Source organism: Aptenodytes forsteri, unplaced genomic scaffold (assembly GCF_000699145.1).
Source record: "Aptenodytes forsteri isolate BGI_AS27 unplaced genomic scaffold, ASM69914v1 Scaffold92, whole genome shotgun sequence".
Lineage (NCBI taxonomy): Eukaryota > Metazoa > Chordata > Aves > Sphenisciformes > Spheniscidae > Aptenodytes > Aptenodytes forsteri.
Genome location: NW_008794581.1, coordinates 6,150,094 through 6,169,109, shown reverse-complemented (window position 1 = coordinate 6,169,109; position 19,016 = coordinate 6,150,094). Strand labels below are relative to the sequence as shown.

The window sequence follows — 19,016 nt, the reverse complement described above, 5'->3', positions numbered from 1 at the left end:
TGATATTTGTAAATATTTCTTAAACTCAGTAATGTACATTTGTCTTCTGCAGTGTAATTAGGTTTTTCCGTTTATCCTTAGCATTTATTTGACCACTGAATATTTAGTAAACTGGTGACTTGCACAAATCTGTAAAACTAAATGCTTACAATATGGTTGGATAGCCTTCTGAAGACAGTAAATTGTTGTTTTACATTTGCATAATACTAAGAAACATTTGGTGGGAAATTTTTTTTTGTTTCCTTAATTAAAATCTTTAGCTACATTGTGTTAGTTTAGGTAGGAAGTGGAAAGCTTCTCCTTGACGCTAGATGGCCTTTGAAACCAGAGCAGCATCTCTCTACCTGGAATTTAGCCATGTTACAAGCATGTATTCGTACAGAGACAATTGAGTTACTGAACAGTGGTAATCTGTTATGTCTCTAAAAGACAAAAATTTTTAGCTAATTACATTACAGAAATGAATGATTGTATGATGAAAGAAAATGTGCTAATGTAAGTAGGTTTTTCAGCCTTGAATTTGAGAGTATCAGTTCTTTGCATCTACTTATTCCTTCGCAGGAGAAGTTAGATGGACTGAAAAATCGAAAGAAAACATTCGTCTAGCCAGATAAAATATACAGTATTATGCTTTCCTTGTCATTTGCGTATGGAACATAAAGTGCCCTGATGCCAAGCTGTAGGAGATATTCCACTAGCTACATCTGGCTCTTTGGCAAGGCCGCCTTTTATAGAGTTGGCAGTACTATGCTTATTTGGCCTGCATGCTGCTATTAGAAATCTGTCTGGTCTTTTTGAATTTTTTTTGACTTTTAGGTTGTTTTATTGTACTGGGCAAATGAACAGGATAGCAATTCAGACAGTTTAATACTTTTCTCTTTAACTTCCTGCCTGTTTGCACAGCTCTCATACAACCACTGTGCAGTTGTTGGAAAGGTTCTTAATTTTGAAAGGGCAAGTCATCGTTCCCTTATAATTGAGGCAGCATCATTAGATATTTTGTGTTTTAATCATCTGCTATGTATCACATATGGCTGTTCCTTTCAGACTCCCAAGTACAAAGAAAATTCTATTTAGCGTGAAAAGCAGTGTTTACATAAAAATAGATAAATTTATGCTGATCGGCAATAAATGTAAGATTGGAAATGGTGAGGAGCTGATGAGGAGCTTCAGTTGCTAGAAGAGGAAGTTTCTGGAACAGGAGCTATCTGATAAAATTGCTGGAAGTTAGTACTTTTGCATAAGCATAGCTACCTGTCTGCAAAAGGAATGAATAATAAGCCTTGGGCACCAGTGTAATTTTGTGTGGATTTCTGACATAGAACGTGTAACAAGCAGCTAAAACTCTTGCCCGGGTTGTGAGAAATGCCATAGTTATGTAATACTATAAAAAACTGTGATAAATCAGAATTCAGGAAAAACAATGGTTAAAGGAAGGAAATACTGTTTTATGCAGAAGTAGTTCACTTAAAGGAAGGAAATACTGTTTTATGCAGAAGTAGTTCACTTAATCTTTGATTGTGAGGTTGCTTGTTCCTTCTTTTGGCTTGTCTGGCATTGACTGATAGGCCACGGATCTGCTCCTGTATTGGTCTTTCTGTGTTTTAAAATAAATACGGGTGTGTATGCTCCTGAATTGGGTTGAAAAATAGTAAAACTTAAAAAATTACCTAATGTAAAAGTATAGGTTCTGTTGTTTGAGTGGTTGGGTTTTTGGGTGCTTTTTTGTTGTTGTTAGGGAAATTTAGGACAGTGCAAAACTGTTGTTAGTCTTTGTTACTCTTTAAAATACCCATATACATTGTGTTGAAATTATCAGTGTGTTTTTCTTCAGATGATCTCCTTTGACTAATGTATAGAAAATCCTTCTAGTGAATGGGAATTTTTTTTCAGGTGGTAAGATTTATTCTGTTACATTAAGTTCTCATTTTGCTCTTACAAACTGTACTTAATTTTTACTGTATGATCAGGCAAGAAGCACGGAAGTAGAGCATCAACAGAGGTCCTTTTTGCAAATGAAATGCTTAGCACTGTCTGAAGTAAAGAAGTGGCGGGTGGTGTGTGTGTGTGTTTTTTGTTGTTGTTAGGGAAATTTAGGACAGTGCAAAACTGTTGTTAGTCTTTGTTACTCTTTAAAATACCCATATACATTGTGTTGAAATTATCAGTGTGTTTTTCTTCAGATGATCTCCTTTGACTAATGTATAGAAAATCCTTCTAGTGAATGGGAATTTTTTTTCAGGTGGTAAGATTTATTCTGTTACATTAAGTTCTCATTTTGCTCTTACAAACTGTACTTAATTTTTACTGTATGATCAGGCAAGAAGCACGGAAGTAGAGCATCAACAGAGGTCCTTTTTGCAAATGAAATGCTTAGCACTGTCTGAAGTAAAGAAGTGGCGGTTGTTAGCTGTGCATGGCTGCCACAGAAGGCAAGAACAGGGAGCTGCTGGAAAGCTCTATCAGGAAGCTCAAGGTACACTCAGGCTAGAGCGTAGCAGTTTTTTAGCGCAGTGTTTGGCAAAATTGCAGCACAAGCTGCTTTGACTAGAGGATAACCTGATACAATGTCTATGAATAATGTTTTCTTGTGCGTGGCCTGTATTGAAATTGGTATGAAATGGTACAGCTTACTACACTTTTATGATAAAGACTCCGCAGAATCTTTAGTACTGCTGGTTGTCCACCCCTTTCAAAACTGTACTGTGTGCAGATTTTCCATTTACTTTTCCCTAAATGCTTTAAAGATATTTTTAGAGAAGCAAACTGGTATTTCAGTTAATTTCCCGTAACTTGTGAATGAGTAGTAAGTAACAGCTTTCCATTTAATCTTGTTGTTTGGGACTATGCACAAGACAGCAGGTGAAGCCTTCTAGTGAGACTGTCTTCCATCAGCATTCAGTCCGTCTGCAAACATCAGCTTAACATGCTAGCTTAATTATACTATTGCGCTTTGGTTTCACTTAAAGCTTACTCATATGGAAAAAAAAAGAAAGCCTCAGGATTTGAAAAATTTGCCAAAGCCTAGTTTGGGAGAGAAATAGACTTCAACTGGAAGTTGTCACTAACACTTGTTGGAAAAGCCATTGCAAAATCTAAAGAAATAGATTGTCGCTAGTGGTTTGAGGACAGTATAACATTCTTTCTAATCTAAAGTTCTGACATAGGTCAGAATCTCAATGAAACAAAAATTCTGGATACTTTATCAAAATTTAGATAAAAATAATTTTAATGTGAAATTTTTATTTTTATTGTAAACTGCCAAACTTCTGTTGTTCTTATGAAGCTTGCACTGCAGAAATTTTCCAGGCTTCAATTCGGGAAGGTACTTAACTTCTAACCTTAATTTAAAATCAACTTTTTGATTGAAGCTTGAAGTCAACAAGATTTCAGCATGAAATCATGGGGAGAATTCAGCTGTTTTAAGGGAAACAGGTATTCAAATGCCATCGTGAACAGGGTCACAGTTTTGTAGATAATCATGCAAGCCAGCAGATAGAAGAGGACAACAAATAGTTCTTCTTCCTGATGTTTGCAACCAAAATGTGGGAAGATGGGGTGCATCAGATGGCGTGTAAAATGGTTAGTCACTCTTGAACTTCACCTCAGGCTTTTTCAGACCCAGTAGGACTAAGCTAACTGGTATTATTTATTAGTTGTGTTTGCTGCTTGTTAATACCACAAGTTACTTGAAGTTTTATTAGGTCAGTCTGTGGAAAGCAGTTTCCTCCCAGCTGACAGATTTTTGGGAAATTTTCTTTTACTTTGGTAAACTCATCACTACAAATACAAATGTGTTTTGACTGATTAAGCTAGATTTTTTTTTTTTGCCTTCTTAGTGTTTTGACTGATTAAGCTAGATTTTTTTTCTTTGCCTTCTTATTCTTAAAACAGAAGAGGTAAGTATGAGATGAACAGAAGACAAAAGTTCCTTTTTTTAATTTATTTTTATGTTAACTTTTTGTAGAAGTATATAGTCTTTGCTAGGGCACACATTTCTTTTAAGTTAAAACATACTGCATATTTACTGAAATTGTAAATTGTCGTATCACTGACCTGATACCTGTAGTAGCAAATCTGAAACCAGTGAGTCTTGAGGATCTCAGCTAGCTTCTAGTGCAGATAGAAATGCCATTTGGGTTCTTCCATTTCAGCTTTCTTTGCGTTCATCCAACTTAGAAGGAGCAAAGTTATTCTCTCAAATGTATTATACAAATACAGTTATAGTGTTACCAGGCCAACTCAGATCCAAAAGAATCATTGCACAGTGTGGTATTGAACACATTACCTTTCCTCCCACCATCCATTTGTGTTCTGTGCAGAGCAATTCATGTAGCAATGCTATGATCCTGGTTTGGGGAGGGCCAATTTTTAAATGTTTAAGTTAATTTAAAGTATGATATTTGTGTTGTATAAAATATTTGTAGTTTTAAATATTTGCTTGAGAGTTTAAATATTGCTTTGTTAAATTGGGATGCCTTGGTACAAGTGTGTAGGGGGCTTTGTACGTTTTTCTGTGTTCAGTTCAGAAAGAAGACAAAAGGCTTAGGGGAAGAAGAGAACTTCGAGTTACCAGCCTGAAGTAAAACTAAGGATAGTTGTGATGGTAAGAGCTACTGTATTAGAGACTGAAAAGTTCAGTCATTCAGAACTAACTTCAGACGGTGGTAGTTGCATGCAAGAGAAATCAAGATACATTTTTTTCCTTTTAAGTCTCTTCTTACAACTGGAGCATTTCTGGAACCCAAGCCTGAGGTATTTTCATCGGCAAAGCCTGCTGAAGCAGTCTTTTGCCACCCACATTGGCTTCTGTTTGTGTTGGTGCAACTGTTTCTGGGGCAAAGCAGTGAGCCAGTTTGGTAATAAATTTGTGCTTAAAATAGCTGTTTACCATTGTCTGTTAAAAATAACCCTGCAGAAGGGGGTTTTAATGGTTTTGCAGGCATGCTAATGTAGCTCAGGATAATCCTGTTGTCAGTATAACTACGCAGTCTTTTTTGATATTTCTGAGAGAGATCTGATTATTCATGTGATAACTGTAACATTGATATGTGGAAAAAATGTGTACTTATAATATTTCACTAAAGGTATTTCTGTGTCTTACAGATGTATCAAGCAGTCACTTGCATTTTTATTTAATGAGGTTTTTCATAGAAATTCATAATGGCAACTGTCACAGACAGTTAAGTGTACTTATTTCCCCCTTATGAGGAAAAAAGTGAGAGACCTTTTAAATATCATCAATTTGTTCTGTTCTTTGCTCTTTTTGTAAAGTGGCTCTTTGTTTCCTTTTTGGAAACTCATTCATTCAGCTTATTTCTGGAAACACTGATAAACAAATTAAACTGTCAGTGGACCAAATGGTGTAAAATATGTCCTGTTAAGGTATCTGATTTGTGTCATTATGAAAGATACTTTATTGCTGCTTTGCAAGTTGCCTATTTCATCTTTGTTAGCTCGTAATGTCCCTGCGAGTTAGTTTCAGACAGTATTTACCATCTTACATTCCCTGTGAAAGCTTTGTACACATTTTCCGTGAGAGGCTGGAGAGCAAGAAAGTTGTGTGCAAAATTTGTTCCTCTCTCTGCATGGGAACAGTTTTGAAAATGTAAATATTTTTCTCCCACTATAAGAAAGAACAGAGAGAGTAACCCTTACCAAATGTACGTCTTGCTCAACACTACGTGCCATAATGCAGTAATGACAGCTTTTGCATCTCTGGTTAGACAAGGCTTCCAAGTCTTAACAGTAATTAAAAAAAATGTGAAAAAACCCCTGTGAATATCAATTCCAGACACTAATCTTCCTCCTCCCCAATCTTTATCTCTTTCTAGTTTATGTGGGCAAGGAATGGTAGGACTAGTAAATGCTGAATGCCCTGTTGCATGATATGATTGTGTTACGAAGAGACTCCATTCTGAAACTGTTGGCAGTTAAACAGGGTACGGTGTATAGTGGCTATAATTTTCAGATAGTTCTTGACTAAATTGTTTCTGTACTGAATTGTTTATGGTCATGTTCTTGATTTTTAATGTTATCAGCTTAAACCAATCATTCTTTTGCAACCCAAATCTTGGAAAACTTCAGAGAGTACTCCTGGTAAGTTGTGTAAAATTTCTCAAGAAGTGAAGTGATTGCAAGCACACAAAGTAGGTCATTAATTTCTGAGAACTTTAGTTGATCTATCCAAGCAGTCCTCATCCAGAGGGATAAAAAAGCTTGCAAAATCATTTTGTTTTTTTAAAAATATTCAGAAATAAATCTGTTGCTACTGTCTGTTGAAGATTTAGGGTGGGGGGACTGCCCTCTTCGAAGGGCTGAGGGCGGAGGATTACTTGCAGAAAGGAGGCTGGAGAACTGGGATGGTAGTTCTCCAACAACAATAAAATCATGGATACAGCGTGTGTTTGAAAGTGACTTCTTGATGCCTGTTCAAGGCAGTCTTTCTCATCAACTTTTATTGCAGCTCTGATCAGTTAGGCTTTTGGTGGTTCTTCCTTTCTCTAATATGGACCTTTTTCTCTGGAGACAAGGGAGAGGCTTCCTCACAGACTGAGAGAACTTGAGGCAGACGATTGCGTACCCTAGCTTGTCGAAGAGAAGGTTGATTAATTGTGATGGGAGGATCTACAGTAGAGCATGAGCTAAATGTCATGCACATGCTTCACAATATTTTTAAGAAAGTAAGAAAGAAAAGTAATTGATCTGGGAGCTGGTGGCACAGGGCTTGAGCAGAGAAAGGGATTGCAAGCAGAGCAAACCATCATGGAGAAAATGTAAGTTAAACTGATTTGCCTCTTATTATATCTTAGCAGCAAGCAAAATCCAGGATAGTTGAACACTTTATACTGTGTAGGCTCTTCGAGAGCGAGTTAGGAAAGGAAGGCCCACCTTTTCCATTTTCCTGTCAGTTATATATCCTATCTTCCCTCCCCTCCTGTTCTTCCTTTCACTCCACCATATGTATCTGACCAGTGTCTTTAGGTAACCACTAATTGCCTCTTCAGTAATCATGCCAGTCTTTATAATTGGCCAGAAAAGGCTGATTGTCTAGTCATGTTTTGTGTGTACTTAGTATAGGCGAACAACTGTATTTTGCTATAAGGTTTCCTAATGCAGCTGCAAAATCCCTATGTTGCTACTAGGCAAATGAAGCAAGAGCATCCCGGTGATTGCTGCTGTTAGATGCGAATCTGTTGATAGCCCGGGGTAGTCAGTAGAGACTAATGCATGCTGCAGAATTCACTGGCTGTGCTGAAATTGTAATACAGTAAAGCTACTATAGTCATATTTAATTTGGAGAAGTAACAGTTCCAGTTTTCAGAAAAAATAAGCTTCGCAAAACTTTTGATTTCGAATGTAGTATTGCCTAGAGAACAACACTGAGAAAACAGGAATTTCTGAAACTTGGAGAAAGATGTGTTTATGGTATGAAGGAACAGGAACAATTCACAATCTTTGCCAAAACAGCATTTGTATTTTAACTGCTTTGTCTTAGTAGAATGATCTTATTTTCAAATTGTAAAATGCTGATCATGTGTTTAAAATAAAAATTGCCACATCAGCAACTGGCTCAAATGCTGCCTTTCAAATAAGTCTGCTTTATATAATCTTTGAAATAGCTGGGGTTTTTAGTTTGTTATTAAATCACTCCTTCTTCACTGTTGAACTGTGCTGATTTTAAAAAAGCCTCTAAAGTGAATCTGCAGGAATTGTTTGGTCTTTCTTGGCATGTTATGTGCATATATTAGTTGTATAAAGTTCATTGTTCTCTTTTCTCACTTTATGATAGCATTTAAGTGAGAGCGTGACACGATTTTATTCTTTCAAATAGTTGATAATCTTGCAAGCACACAGCTAAGTTATGCCTTAAAGCTATGTAACATTGTCAGGAATGGAAAGAGGGTTTCATAGTGTGATTGGAGCGGTCACAGCAGCATTTTGCCAGATCTCCGTTGGTCTGTAGATATGCCGGTGGCTGTAGCCAGCTGGTGGGTGTATTCCAGCTGCTTTAGCTGATGCCTGGCTACAGCAGTGGACGTTGCTGTAGGAATCTGACCCACCGTTAGCTGACACTGGCGTAATTGCTGTGTCGTTCTTTAGTAAATGCCATTCTTTAAATGGCATTCTCTGTTGTAGAGAAGCAAGCTTTTTAGGGAGTGGTAATTTCTCTTTCCTAGAATAACTGATATGTTTAGAAAAATAGACAAGAGCTTGGGTACATAATCCTTTTATCAGGTCTAAGAAAAAAGCTGTGTTATATGTTGGTTAGCACCAGCAACAGAAGTTCTCTCATCTTTGTTCGGTGTATCAGACCAGAGACATCAGTAGAAACTTGAGCTTTCCTCCACACACTGCAGCTCAGCTGTTGATGTTGTACTTATTGACACATTTCTGTTAGTAGAAACACACTTGTGGTAATTTCAGAACTGACGGTGTTATTTTAAGTACACATTTCATGACCTAATTTAAGAGGTATTTCTGTGCTGTGGTGTACCACTCGAGGTGAAAATCTACGTGTGTATTTGTGATCTACTCACAGATGTAAGCTAGAATGACTGAATGAGTCTCTGGCCATGGAAAGCAAAACATTAGGCTATATGATTTATCTTAAACTTGTTTTACGTGTATTCATGTTGGTACTTCCCTAGTATAAACATACGCTGAAGGCTTCTCTGTAACAGCTGAGTTTTTTTCTGAGATGAAATAATCATGCAGTGAGTAGGATTCTGGCATTTGTAAGGTAATCTTATAGGCTCTATATCTCACATAAAGCAAATGGGATTACAATATTCTTAAATCTCCTACATGTGAAGGAGTCTTAGATTCAAACTGTCTCTTATTAAATCTGACATCAGTGCATCAATGGATGTAGTATCAGAATTCCTGACTGTACATTTAAAATTGAAAGAAAAATATGTATATGGTGCTAATATTTAAAATCCATTAGAATTAGCTTGATCTAGGAGAGCACTTGATCTGAATTTCAGCATTTGCATATATAAACTAATCGTCAGTTGTTTTTTTAATGGCCTATGCTTTTTTTATTATGTATGATGAGGGAGTATCTCTGCTAGATACCTACTGTATAGCAAAAGGCAAAAAAATGAGTTGCAAGAGGATACAGTATAATTGGTTTTAGGTAAAGCACATCTTGAGCTTAAAAGAAAGTGCAGAGGAGTGTGTTTCTCAGTGTCAGCCCTCTCTGAGCTTCTGAAATGTCTGATAGAATAAGTTCAACTTTCAGCAGTCATATAGTTGCATGAAAAATATGTCTTGAAATATCCTCATTTTCTTGTTACCTGTTTTAGTTGTTACGAATTTAGAATGTTTAATCATAACTGAATTTACCCATCGGCCTTCTTGAAATGACAACACTTGTTTAGTAAATCTCTTTTATTTCATGTGTAGGTCACTCTTTAATAAGTAGTAAATACTAAACCATTGCAAACTGTTGCACTTCATCTTCTTATAAAATACTTTCAGATTAAATTTCACTTGCCATTTTATTCCTTATCACGCAACTCTGGATTGCTGGTGTCTTTAGTGATCTAGTAGTACTTTTAGCAGACCTTGCTGTTTTCTATCTATGCCTTTTCTAGATTTCTTATAAGTCCAGAGCTCTTTGAGTCTCCACTGGGAAATTTTGTTTTGAAAAAATACCAAATTACACTGTTTTCTGTTTAGTAATTCACAAGAGTTTGGGTTTTTTAAAATCCCTTAAAGACTTAATTACATTAGTTTGGTGGGAGTAGGGAGTGTGTTGTCATAAGCTTTTCAGGAATCAAGGAGGTCTGATAATCCACGAACTTGTTAACACCTTCAAAGAGCTCTGAAAGATTTGCGAGATCTAACTTGCTTTTATAAAAAGTCTATTTATGCTGCTGTTCTGCTGTATTCTATCCAGCTGTCTGTTGCTTCTGGTTTCCACTCCTTTTGTTGCACAGAAATTGTAATTTTCTGCTTCATAACTCCTGGATTTCCCTTGGATCCTTTCTGAAGAACTGTCAGGCACCTGTTCCTTTGAGACCAGTGCTACTTTAGATGAAAGGTTATGGACCGCAGTTGGGCAATTTCATACTCCAGAAGCTTTGGGTCTCTGTCACCTGGTTGCAGCGACTTCTTATTTGTTTATCAGGATGGTCTTCTGTGCTGACACTTAAGTTGGAGACAGTTTCTCAGATTTGCCCTTTGCTCGGAGAGGCTGTAGTGTTGAGGTCTTCTAGATCTTCCTTGGACACTGTTTAACTGTTCTGTGTGTTCTTTGAATAGCTGGTTGTTTTAATGTATATCAATTAAATGTTTGCTCTTCTTATGATAATGAGGTCATCCTCTTGGGTAAGAACATAATAACAGCCGTGGTGAATCAGCCCAAAGGTGCATGTACCTAGTCCAGTACCTTTTTTTGACAGAGGACAGTAGTAGATGTTCTTAGAAAATAAGAATGGGGAAAGAAGATAGTGATGTGATATTTCCCCACAATACTTTCCCAGCATCATTTCTTAGGTTATTCAAAACACCTGTAAATACCACCTTGTAAAAAATCGAACTTCACTGAATCCCAGAATGGTTGAGGTTGTAAGGGACTCTGGAGGTCATCTTGTCCAAGACCCCTGCTCAAGCATGGTAATCTAGAGCAGGCTGCCCAGGACCACGTCCAGATGGCTTCTCTGTATCTCCGCAAGTGGCAAGTCCACAACCTCTCTCGGGCAACCATCAAAGTAAATTAATTTTATAGTGAGACATTGCTTAAAGAAGTTGGAGAATACCTATTTTTGAACAGACTTCCCAAGACACCAATGTGATGAGTCTTAAGAGAAAAAGATGTGCAAATAAGTTTTTGCACAGTGTTAAAATAATGGATTGCTTTAAATAGTTAAATAACTATGACTTTAAAGTTAAAATAATGGGATCCAAATAATAGACTACAAGAAACATCTAAGTTTTTCATCTGAACTTGTCATTTCATTCAGATCTAATTTATAATATTGTAGTATAACTATAGGTATGATGAGACATATAAATACTGTTACATGTTCAGCATAATAAAATTGCTTAGGATTTGATGAGAAATGTAATCTAAATGCAAGACAAGTTGTACTTCCCATCAGAGCAGCTCCTTATATAAAACACTGCATCATGATTTAATTGATATGTTCTTACATGCTGCAATTAATATTTTTTTAACTGGACAGTGTTCTTGGATCTTTTTCAGGGTTCAGCTGATCCTTTAAACAGTGCATTCCACCTGACGTACAACATGGTATTGAACTTGCTTCGAGTAGAGGAAATAAACCCTGAATACATGTTAGAAAAATCCTTCTATCAGTTCCAACATTACAGAACTATTCCAGAAATAGTAGAAAGTAAGTATTACTGTATGTTGTACTCCCAAGAATCAGTATAAAAGATGCTGCACTGTGAGATTGGGTAGTTACACTTCATTATGCTTATAAGAGTTTATACCTGTGCAGTTCTTGTCTTCCCTGCCAACAGTTGCCACTGCACCATATGCTGTTATGTTACAGTTTCAGGAAGAGTAATTTCCTCTTGTTCTTAGGACCTATATTGATAGGCACTGTCAATCTATGAGAAGAGCTTTCCTTTCTGAGTCAGACAAGAATGGTTGTCACATTGCTAAACTGTAGGACAGGAAGAAGGAAAAACGATTTAAAAATTCTTGCAGCTTGTTAGAGGTGCAGAGAAGAAAAGTCTTATTCCTTTTTGATATGCAGAACTTAGCTAAAAGAAACATAATTTTAATATCTCACTACAATCTAAAAAGAACTCAGGCAGACTGCATTCAGAGTAGTATAGGAAAGAATGTTTAATTAAAATACAAAGCAAAATTCAGAGAGGACTGAGACGTTATTTGCACTCCACTGAGTAACTAAATTTTCAGCCATGATCTTTAAATAGTGTGTTTTCATGAGCCAAAGTCAGTTTCCAGAGATCTCAGCCAGTGTTTGAGAGTGAGGCCTCTTTCAAAACTTAACCCAGAAGAATCTTAAGAACACAAGAGGTAACTACTTCCTTTGCCACTGATGAATGAGCAGTTCATCTGTTCATTTGTTAATTGGATATTAAGAGAGACAGTGTGTGTGTGTGCCTGTAGCTTTGATAGATACACAGGGGCTGGGGGGGGTCGATTCCCTTTGCAGAGTTTCTGTATTTCACAGGTGCAATATTTAAGACAGTAGTAGTCAAATATAGTATGCATTTCCTGAGAACCTCCCTGTTCCAACTGGCATGCCTAGATCTTCATTCTGGCATTCCAGCATTGCTATTTAAATAGTGAAATGGAGCTGGGGAACATTTTTCATATTTCTTGGACATTCTTTGTTTAGGCACCATACTGGACATTAGAATTTTGTAATCGCTTCAGCTGCAATTAAAAACACAAAGGAGAGAAATGGTTGTTTAGATCAAGGAGGAAATTACGTCATGAGTATGGATTGCTAGCTTTTTTTTAAAAAGTTGGCGCCTAAAAATAGGGAGCACTTCCCTGAGCTGTCTCTCAAGTCCCCCTGAAGTGGGATTTCTGAGTCACCCTTATGCATTCAAATACCATACCAGAGGGTGAGCTGGTAGAGAGGAAAAAGAGATCTTTATAACGTGTCCTCTGTTTATGTTTCCTAGTGGTGTTACCAGTGTGAGAGAATGAAGCATGTTGCTTATAATAAAAACTGTTTTGCCTAAATAAGGTGTAAAAATATTGGAGGAGGAAAATACTGATTTCCAACCGATGAAATCAGAGCCTAAAACAGGTTAGGAAGAACATATTCTAACAACTTCCCTCTTGTTGGAAGACATCTTGTTAGAAGATGTCTTTGAGCAATCTTATTTTCATCGGAGGAGGCAGAAGAGTGCTGGTAAGCAGTGAATACCCTCCTACAAATCATTGCAAGTTTTTGTGGGATTTCTGTGCAACCTTAAATCAGTGATTCCTGGACAATTGGGGGTCAAGCCTTCTCCGTTTTCTCAAGCTTGTTTATTTATTTTTTTAAAATTAGTATTAATATTTAATTTCCTATAAATAAAATAAAATGGACACATTTGTAGATTTCTAGCTTTCCAGAGAATGGATTATTGTAAATAGAAAACAAATGCCAAAAATGGTGACAAAATACTAGTTATATAGATCTGAAAGTGAAACATTGATTTCTAAATCTGTGAAGTTATTAATTTCCATGAGATTTTACTTTTTATTATAGGAGTGAATAATTTGGAAGGACAGTACAACAAAATAGCAATTCCCAATGAAGAAAATGTGGTCATATACTACAAAATCCGACAGCAGCTAGCAAAACTGGGCAGAGAGATTGAAGAATATGTTCACAAACCAAAGTATTGCTTGCCCTTTCTACAGCCAGGAAGACTGGTAAAGGTAATCTGATTTTTCGTTTGTTTTTATTTCAAATCTCTACCTATCTGTGAAGTTTACAGGGTTCATTTGTGCCTGCCAGTTTACCACCTTGAAAAATTACATGCATCGCACTAAGCAACAATTTTGACTTTCGTTATGTTTCTTTGTTAGAAGTTCAACAGTGAATTAAAAGAAATACTGTTTTCATGATGAATAATAGTCCATGGCTACTGTTGTAAATATCAGAAGTACAAAAAGATACGCTTGCTAGGAAGTGATTATACCTGGGTTATAACATCTTGTAATATTTTCAGGTGAAGAATGAAGGTGATGACTTTGGATGGGGAGTGGTTGTTAATTTCTCTAAGAAATCGAATGTTAAGGTAAAACAGACATTATCTCCATTAGAAAAATATATACCTTACTGCTTCTTCTGAAAATAAGATAAAACTCCTATTTTCTTTGTAGTTTTCAAAGGCAAAAAAATTTTCCTTTCACCCCAAATTTACAAAAAGCTCAGGCCTTTCTGAAGTGAAAGTATAAAGAAAAAATACTATGGAAGGTGCAACAAACCTTAAGTCCTGTGTTCATTTTTTAACTTTCAGCGTATTTATGGAGGACATGCTTGTGTCTGGGATAAGTAGTTCAAAAATGCACTTAGCACTACAAACGTTTCAAACTATTTAGTTTGTTTCTGGGACATCCCCAACAGCACTACACTAAGCCATTCGTGGGAAAGATACTATGTTATCTACTCCCAGAAAATCTATAGAAGCTGTAAGTGAGGGTTGAGAGCGTAGGGAGACTGACATTTGGCTCTACGTAGAAGGTTATCTTAAGCTGGGGAATTGTGTCTTGAGTCCTAAGCTAGTGCATGAGACATGGGATTGCTTGTCCTCTGAGACGCTGCTGTAGAGTTGAGGGTTGGGAAGTTAAAATACAAAGAGACCAAAACAAGAGAAATGCATTCTGGGAAATGTGGAAGAAAATACAGAGTGCAGTGATGCAATAGAAGCCAGATTTCGTTTTCCTTCCAAAAACCCATTTTTATATTTGGTCTCCAGATAACCCCAGAGATGATGTTTTGGTCTCCCTTTCAGAAATGTTTTGACAGACTACTCTGCTGGCTAAATTAAAACCTAAGTTTAAAGTGTATTTTTCTGTGGTAGTATTTTTGCTGTAATTTTGGCAGGAGAGCATTGGAATTAATGACTAGGTCTAAATGAGAAGTTGTATTTGTCAAGTTCTGGTGGCGCCTGTACATTGTGGCACCTTTTGGTGATTCTCTAATATATATTAATGAAAGAAGAAATGAGAAAAATGTGTGCATACAGAACTTATTAAAAGACATTTTGTTTTGGTTTTCTGTCTTCCTTTTGAAAGTCACATTTCTTTCTTTTTCAAGTTGGAAAACTGGACTGTTACTGCTATTGCTTAAACTTTTGCTTCTAGACTGCTTTTTTCATAGACCCACATGAGCAGTAAAACAGATTTCCCCCTCGGCCCAGCTTTCTACGTAAAATTGCCAACTTCTGTGTCACTGGAGGCATTTCTTATATATGTGAATAAAATATGACACAGATAGATTTGCCTTCCCTATCTGGCCTGTCTCACTGTTGTATAAAGCCTTTAGGTTTGAACATTAGCTTTGAAATTACGGTCTGTTTTGCAGGAGATGGCTCTGGCTCCAGAAGCACTTTTTTCATTAAGTCATGCTAGCAGCTGGGTTGAATTTTTCCTTCTGAGTTCTGTGGAAAGAATGACAATAGGTGCTGAAAATTATGGAGCAGACTTAAAGCTATGTAACTTTTAAAATCAGTATGGAAAGAGCAGTTTCTATGAGCAGAGGCAAAACAAATGACTTAAAGAAGCTGTTATTTACCCATTTCAATGTGTCTATTCAATGCATTTTTGTCCTGGGATACAGATGCATTTCCCCATTACTGTTTAATGTACTAGTATATTTAGTTAGTATTGGAAATATATCACTGTTATGCCATGTCTTTAAACCTTCATCAACTTCTAAGCTGTGACAGTTCTTTGGATTTGCTTTTAGAAATGATGTTGGATTCAGTCTATATTACCAGTTTTTCTTTAGTTGTAAATTTTTCTTCACTGCATCATAGTTTGTAATGAAGTCCTTTTTCTAGTGAGGAATATATGTAATTAAGATTGACATTTAGGGTTACAGTATGTCTGTATTTCACTGAGTAATTCTCTTTGTTCGTTGCAATGTGAAAGCAAAAGCATGAGTCATTGTCAGTTATGTTCATTGTTAATTATATTTAGATGTTTTTCCAGCATAATTTCACGAGGCAGTGTTCCACAAAAGTGTGAATGCAAATAGCACTTTATCCTGAATTACAGTAGACAGAAGAATTTATTTCAAGCAGTGGTGCTTGCTATATATTGTACAGTATAGTAGACAGCAAAGTAACTGTTTGCTTTGGAATTCATAAAAAACCCCAAATATTTTTGAGTAAGACATTTTATTTCCACTAGACTGTGACAGAAGTATGCTAGTTTTATTGTTGTGCTGTTTATAGTCCATATTGTCATCTGGTCCTTGATTCTAGACATCAAATTTAACAGTTACTGATATTAAAATTTGAGATGCTGCAATTTGGTCTTCCTTATTTAGATGATTATAATCGTTATATATTAAATTTACATACTTATCTGTTCATGTTTATTTATAATGTTTACTACATAAACATTGTTTTAAGTGCTGTGTCATGGTCATTGAATTTTCAGTGAATCTGATGTCATTAATCTGGGAATCTGAATTTGTTATCTGTGTCATATTTCTTGATTTGCAGATATGATCAGCTGTCTTATCTTGTTTTGTTTCCAGGCTCATGAAGTAGTAGATGTTGCAGGGCAAATCTAAAATCCTTGGAATACACCTAATCATGCAATATTCTGCCAAAGAGAGCAGAATTTTATCCTTGAAGCATGTGAATTGATGCAGTATGAATCAAAGGATCGTTCAAACTTGATATGACAGAGATGTCTGTGATTAACAAATTTTTACAGGGTGTTCTATTCTTCTTTTACTCGTACATATAAAAACATGGCTGTTCCTGTTCAAGGGTTTAGTACCTAAAATGTTGTTGGAAACCCATTGAAGGAAACAGTACACATGCAAAAAACAGTTCTAGATTAAGTCACATCTGGTCAGCATTGTCTAAAAGCCATTGGTATACGTAAACTTACAGAGAGCGATATTAACAGCAAATGTTAATGACATTTATACTCCTGCTTTACTAATAGGTTTACAATACAATTACCAATAGAAATATTTTTTCCTCTCACAATTTTCTAGACATCTCCAATTCTAGTATTTTGTGTAGCATATATGTGCAGCTATGAATTTAGTCTCCTCTTCGTTCAAGTCAGCATTATGCTTTCCGTAGCTTTGTCTGGATACTGATTTGGTATACATGGATATTATTTTAAAATCCTAATTCAGAGAACAGCAGTGGTATGCGTCTTGTGCATTGCTGTGAGTGCTTTCTGCAAATGTAGGATAGAATTCAGAGGAACAGTTTTTTCCCCAGCAAGTAATTGCATTTCTTGAAGAAATTATGTATCTTGTAGAACAGGATAACCCTGTTTTTCTGTTTAGTTTTCTATGGCAGTTTCTCGTAGCGCTTCTGAGAATCTCTTAGAAATGCTAGCTGGCTCCACCCTGCTTTGCATGCAGTGAAAGAAAATAGTATGTTGTAGATTTGAAATGAAAAATACTGCCCAGTAAAACTGAACTGAGTTAACACGGGATTTTGAAAAGACTGTTCTCTCTTTCTCTCTCTCTTGTATTTGGAAGCAGAGAAGCTTGCACATAGTATTTTAAAAGATGATGTCTGCCTTCAGTGTTAGGCCTATAACTTAGTTCTATTCAAAGTCATAAAATTGTTTGCTTATAGTAGGAGTGTATTTGAGCAACCTTAGTGCATATTGATCCAGTCAAATAACTAACGTCAGTTTTTTTTAAAGCTGTATATAATAAAGGTTATGGCTTTCTGAACAATAGTCTTTAACCACCATATCTGCACGTTTGTGTTCTTTAAAGGAATGTCAGATGTTACGTGTGCAGTTTGGGGTGCATAAAGATGTGGCCTGCAAGATGCAGCTTCTTGTTTGCTGCAGATACAAGCTGTTACACTTGAAAGATTTTTCTGTGGTCTTTATTGTGGGGAAAAACTTGAACTTGCAAACCTACAAATGAAAGAGAACCCCCAAATTTTGTTTCTTTTTTTTAAAAAAGGCAAAGTTCAGTACTGCTAGCACGATGCAAATATTTTGCATTACAGTTACAAAAGATGTTGGCTTACTTTGAAAGAGCTACATCTAGAAGAAAAGGCAGAAGTACCTAAAGCTGCAAGCTTTACCTGGACTTTAAGCTACACTGGCGAGGGAGGGTGGGGAAGGGGTGATTTTTTCAAGTGTGTTTTCCTGTGTGAGGGATCTTGCAATCAATACTGATTCAGTAGTTTTTAGAATATACTGCATCACTGAGCTGGTACTCTGTGAAGAGCTAGCTCATTTCATACTTTTACTATTGGATAAAATCATGCTTTTTCCTTCCATTCTTGCTGGTATTTTAAAATAATGGTTATGGACCTGTTTTTTTCTGTGCCCTCAACAGCCAAATTCTGGTGAATTGGACCCATTATATGTAGTTGAAGTGCTACTGCACTGCAGCAAAGAGAGTTTGAAAAATTCTGCTACTGAGGCTGCAAAGCCAGCCAGGCCTGATGAGAAAGGAGAGATGCAGGTTTGTTACACATGTTTATTCTCAATAGTTTCTTATAATGTTCTCAAAGATTCTATTTCCAAAGCATTTGCAAACTGTGGTAAAAGAGGGGTTGATGCATTAAGGAAGAGAAAGGAGCTGTACACCTAACTCTGCTTTCTTAAACAGTTGCTGATTTCACTGAAGAGGAAACTTTCAAGTGTGAACAAAATACTTGAGTGAATTTGTTTCCATATAAGACGTGCTTTGAAACTTAGTTGCTGTTGTGTTATATATTGTAAATCAGTAGGTGAAAGACAATAGCAGTAATGTAAACAAAGTTACAAAAATGACCTACATACGTGATAAAATCTGCAGATAAGTGTCTATAAGCTGTTTTTTTCTTGGATACTTGTGCAGGATTTTGTGGTTAATGTGCATTTGTTCTACTAGATTTGAGAATTTAGTTAGAATTTTTATAATCCTTGAGTAACGAATTTTAGCAATGCTGTTTGGAAGATACTTTTCTTAGCAGTATCTTCTGTCTTTGGGAACAGAATTCTTTTTTTATTTCTTTCTCTTTTTCAGACCCCTTCAGCTTTATGAGGCTATATCATTCTAAAATTAAATTGAAATATTTAGTAAAAGCATTTGCATTATTTAAAATTTTCAATTTGAAACCCTATATCAAGACAAACAATTACAATTTTCAGATCAGAGACAGTTGTTTAATTTGTCTGCATGTTTTTTTCACAAAGTCCATGTAAAGCTTGAGATACAGTACTGATTCTTCATGGTATCTTCATGGTTTTGATACTTATGAATATAGAATCATAGAAGGGTTGGAAGGAGCCTCTAAAGGTCATCTAGTCCAACCCCCCTTCCGGGGGCAGGGACATCTTCAACTAGATCAGG

General features: G+C 36.2%; 1 protein-coding gene across 1 annotated transcript in view; it reads left to right on the top strand.

Moving 5' to 3' along the window:
- SKIV2L2 (Ski2 like RNA helicase 2) overlaps positions 1 to 19,016 on the top strand; it is a 48,245-nt gene that overhangs the window by 18,315 nt on the left and 10,914 nt on the right. Inside the window, exons 16-19 of the mRNA XM_009272556.1 lie at positions 11,216 to 11,366; positions 13,215 to 13,387; positions 13,681 to 13,749; positions 18,015 to 18,143. Coding sequence (XP_009270831.1) covers positions 11,216 to 11,366; positions 13,215 to 13,387; positions 13,681 to 13,749; positions 18,015 to 18,143 — 522 coding nt within the window. The remainder of the gene's footprint in view (positions 1 to 11,215; positions 11,367 to 13,214; positions 13,388 to 13,680; positions 13,750 to 18,014; positions 18,144 to 19,016) is intronic.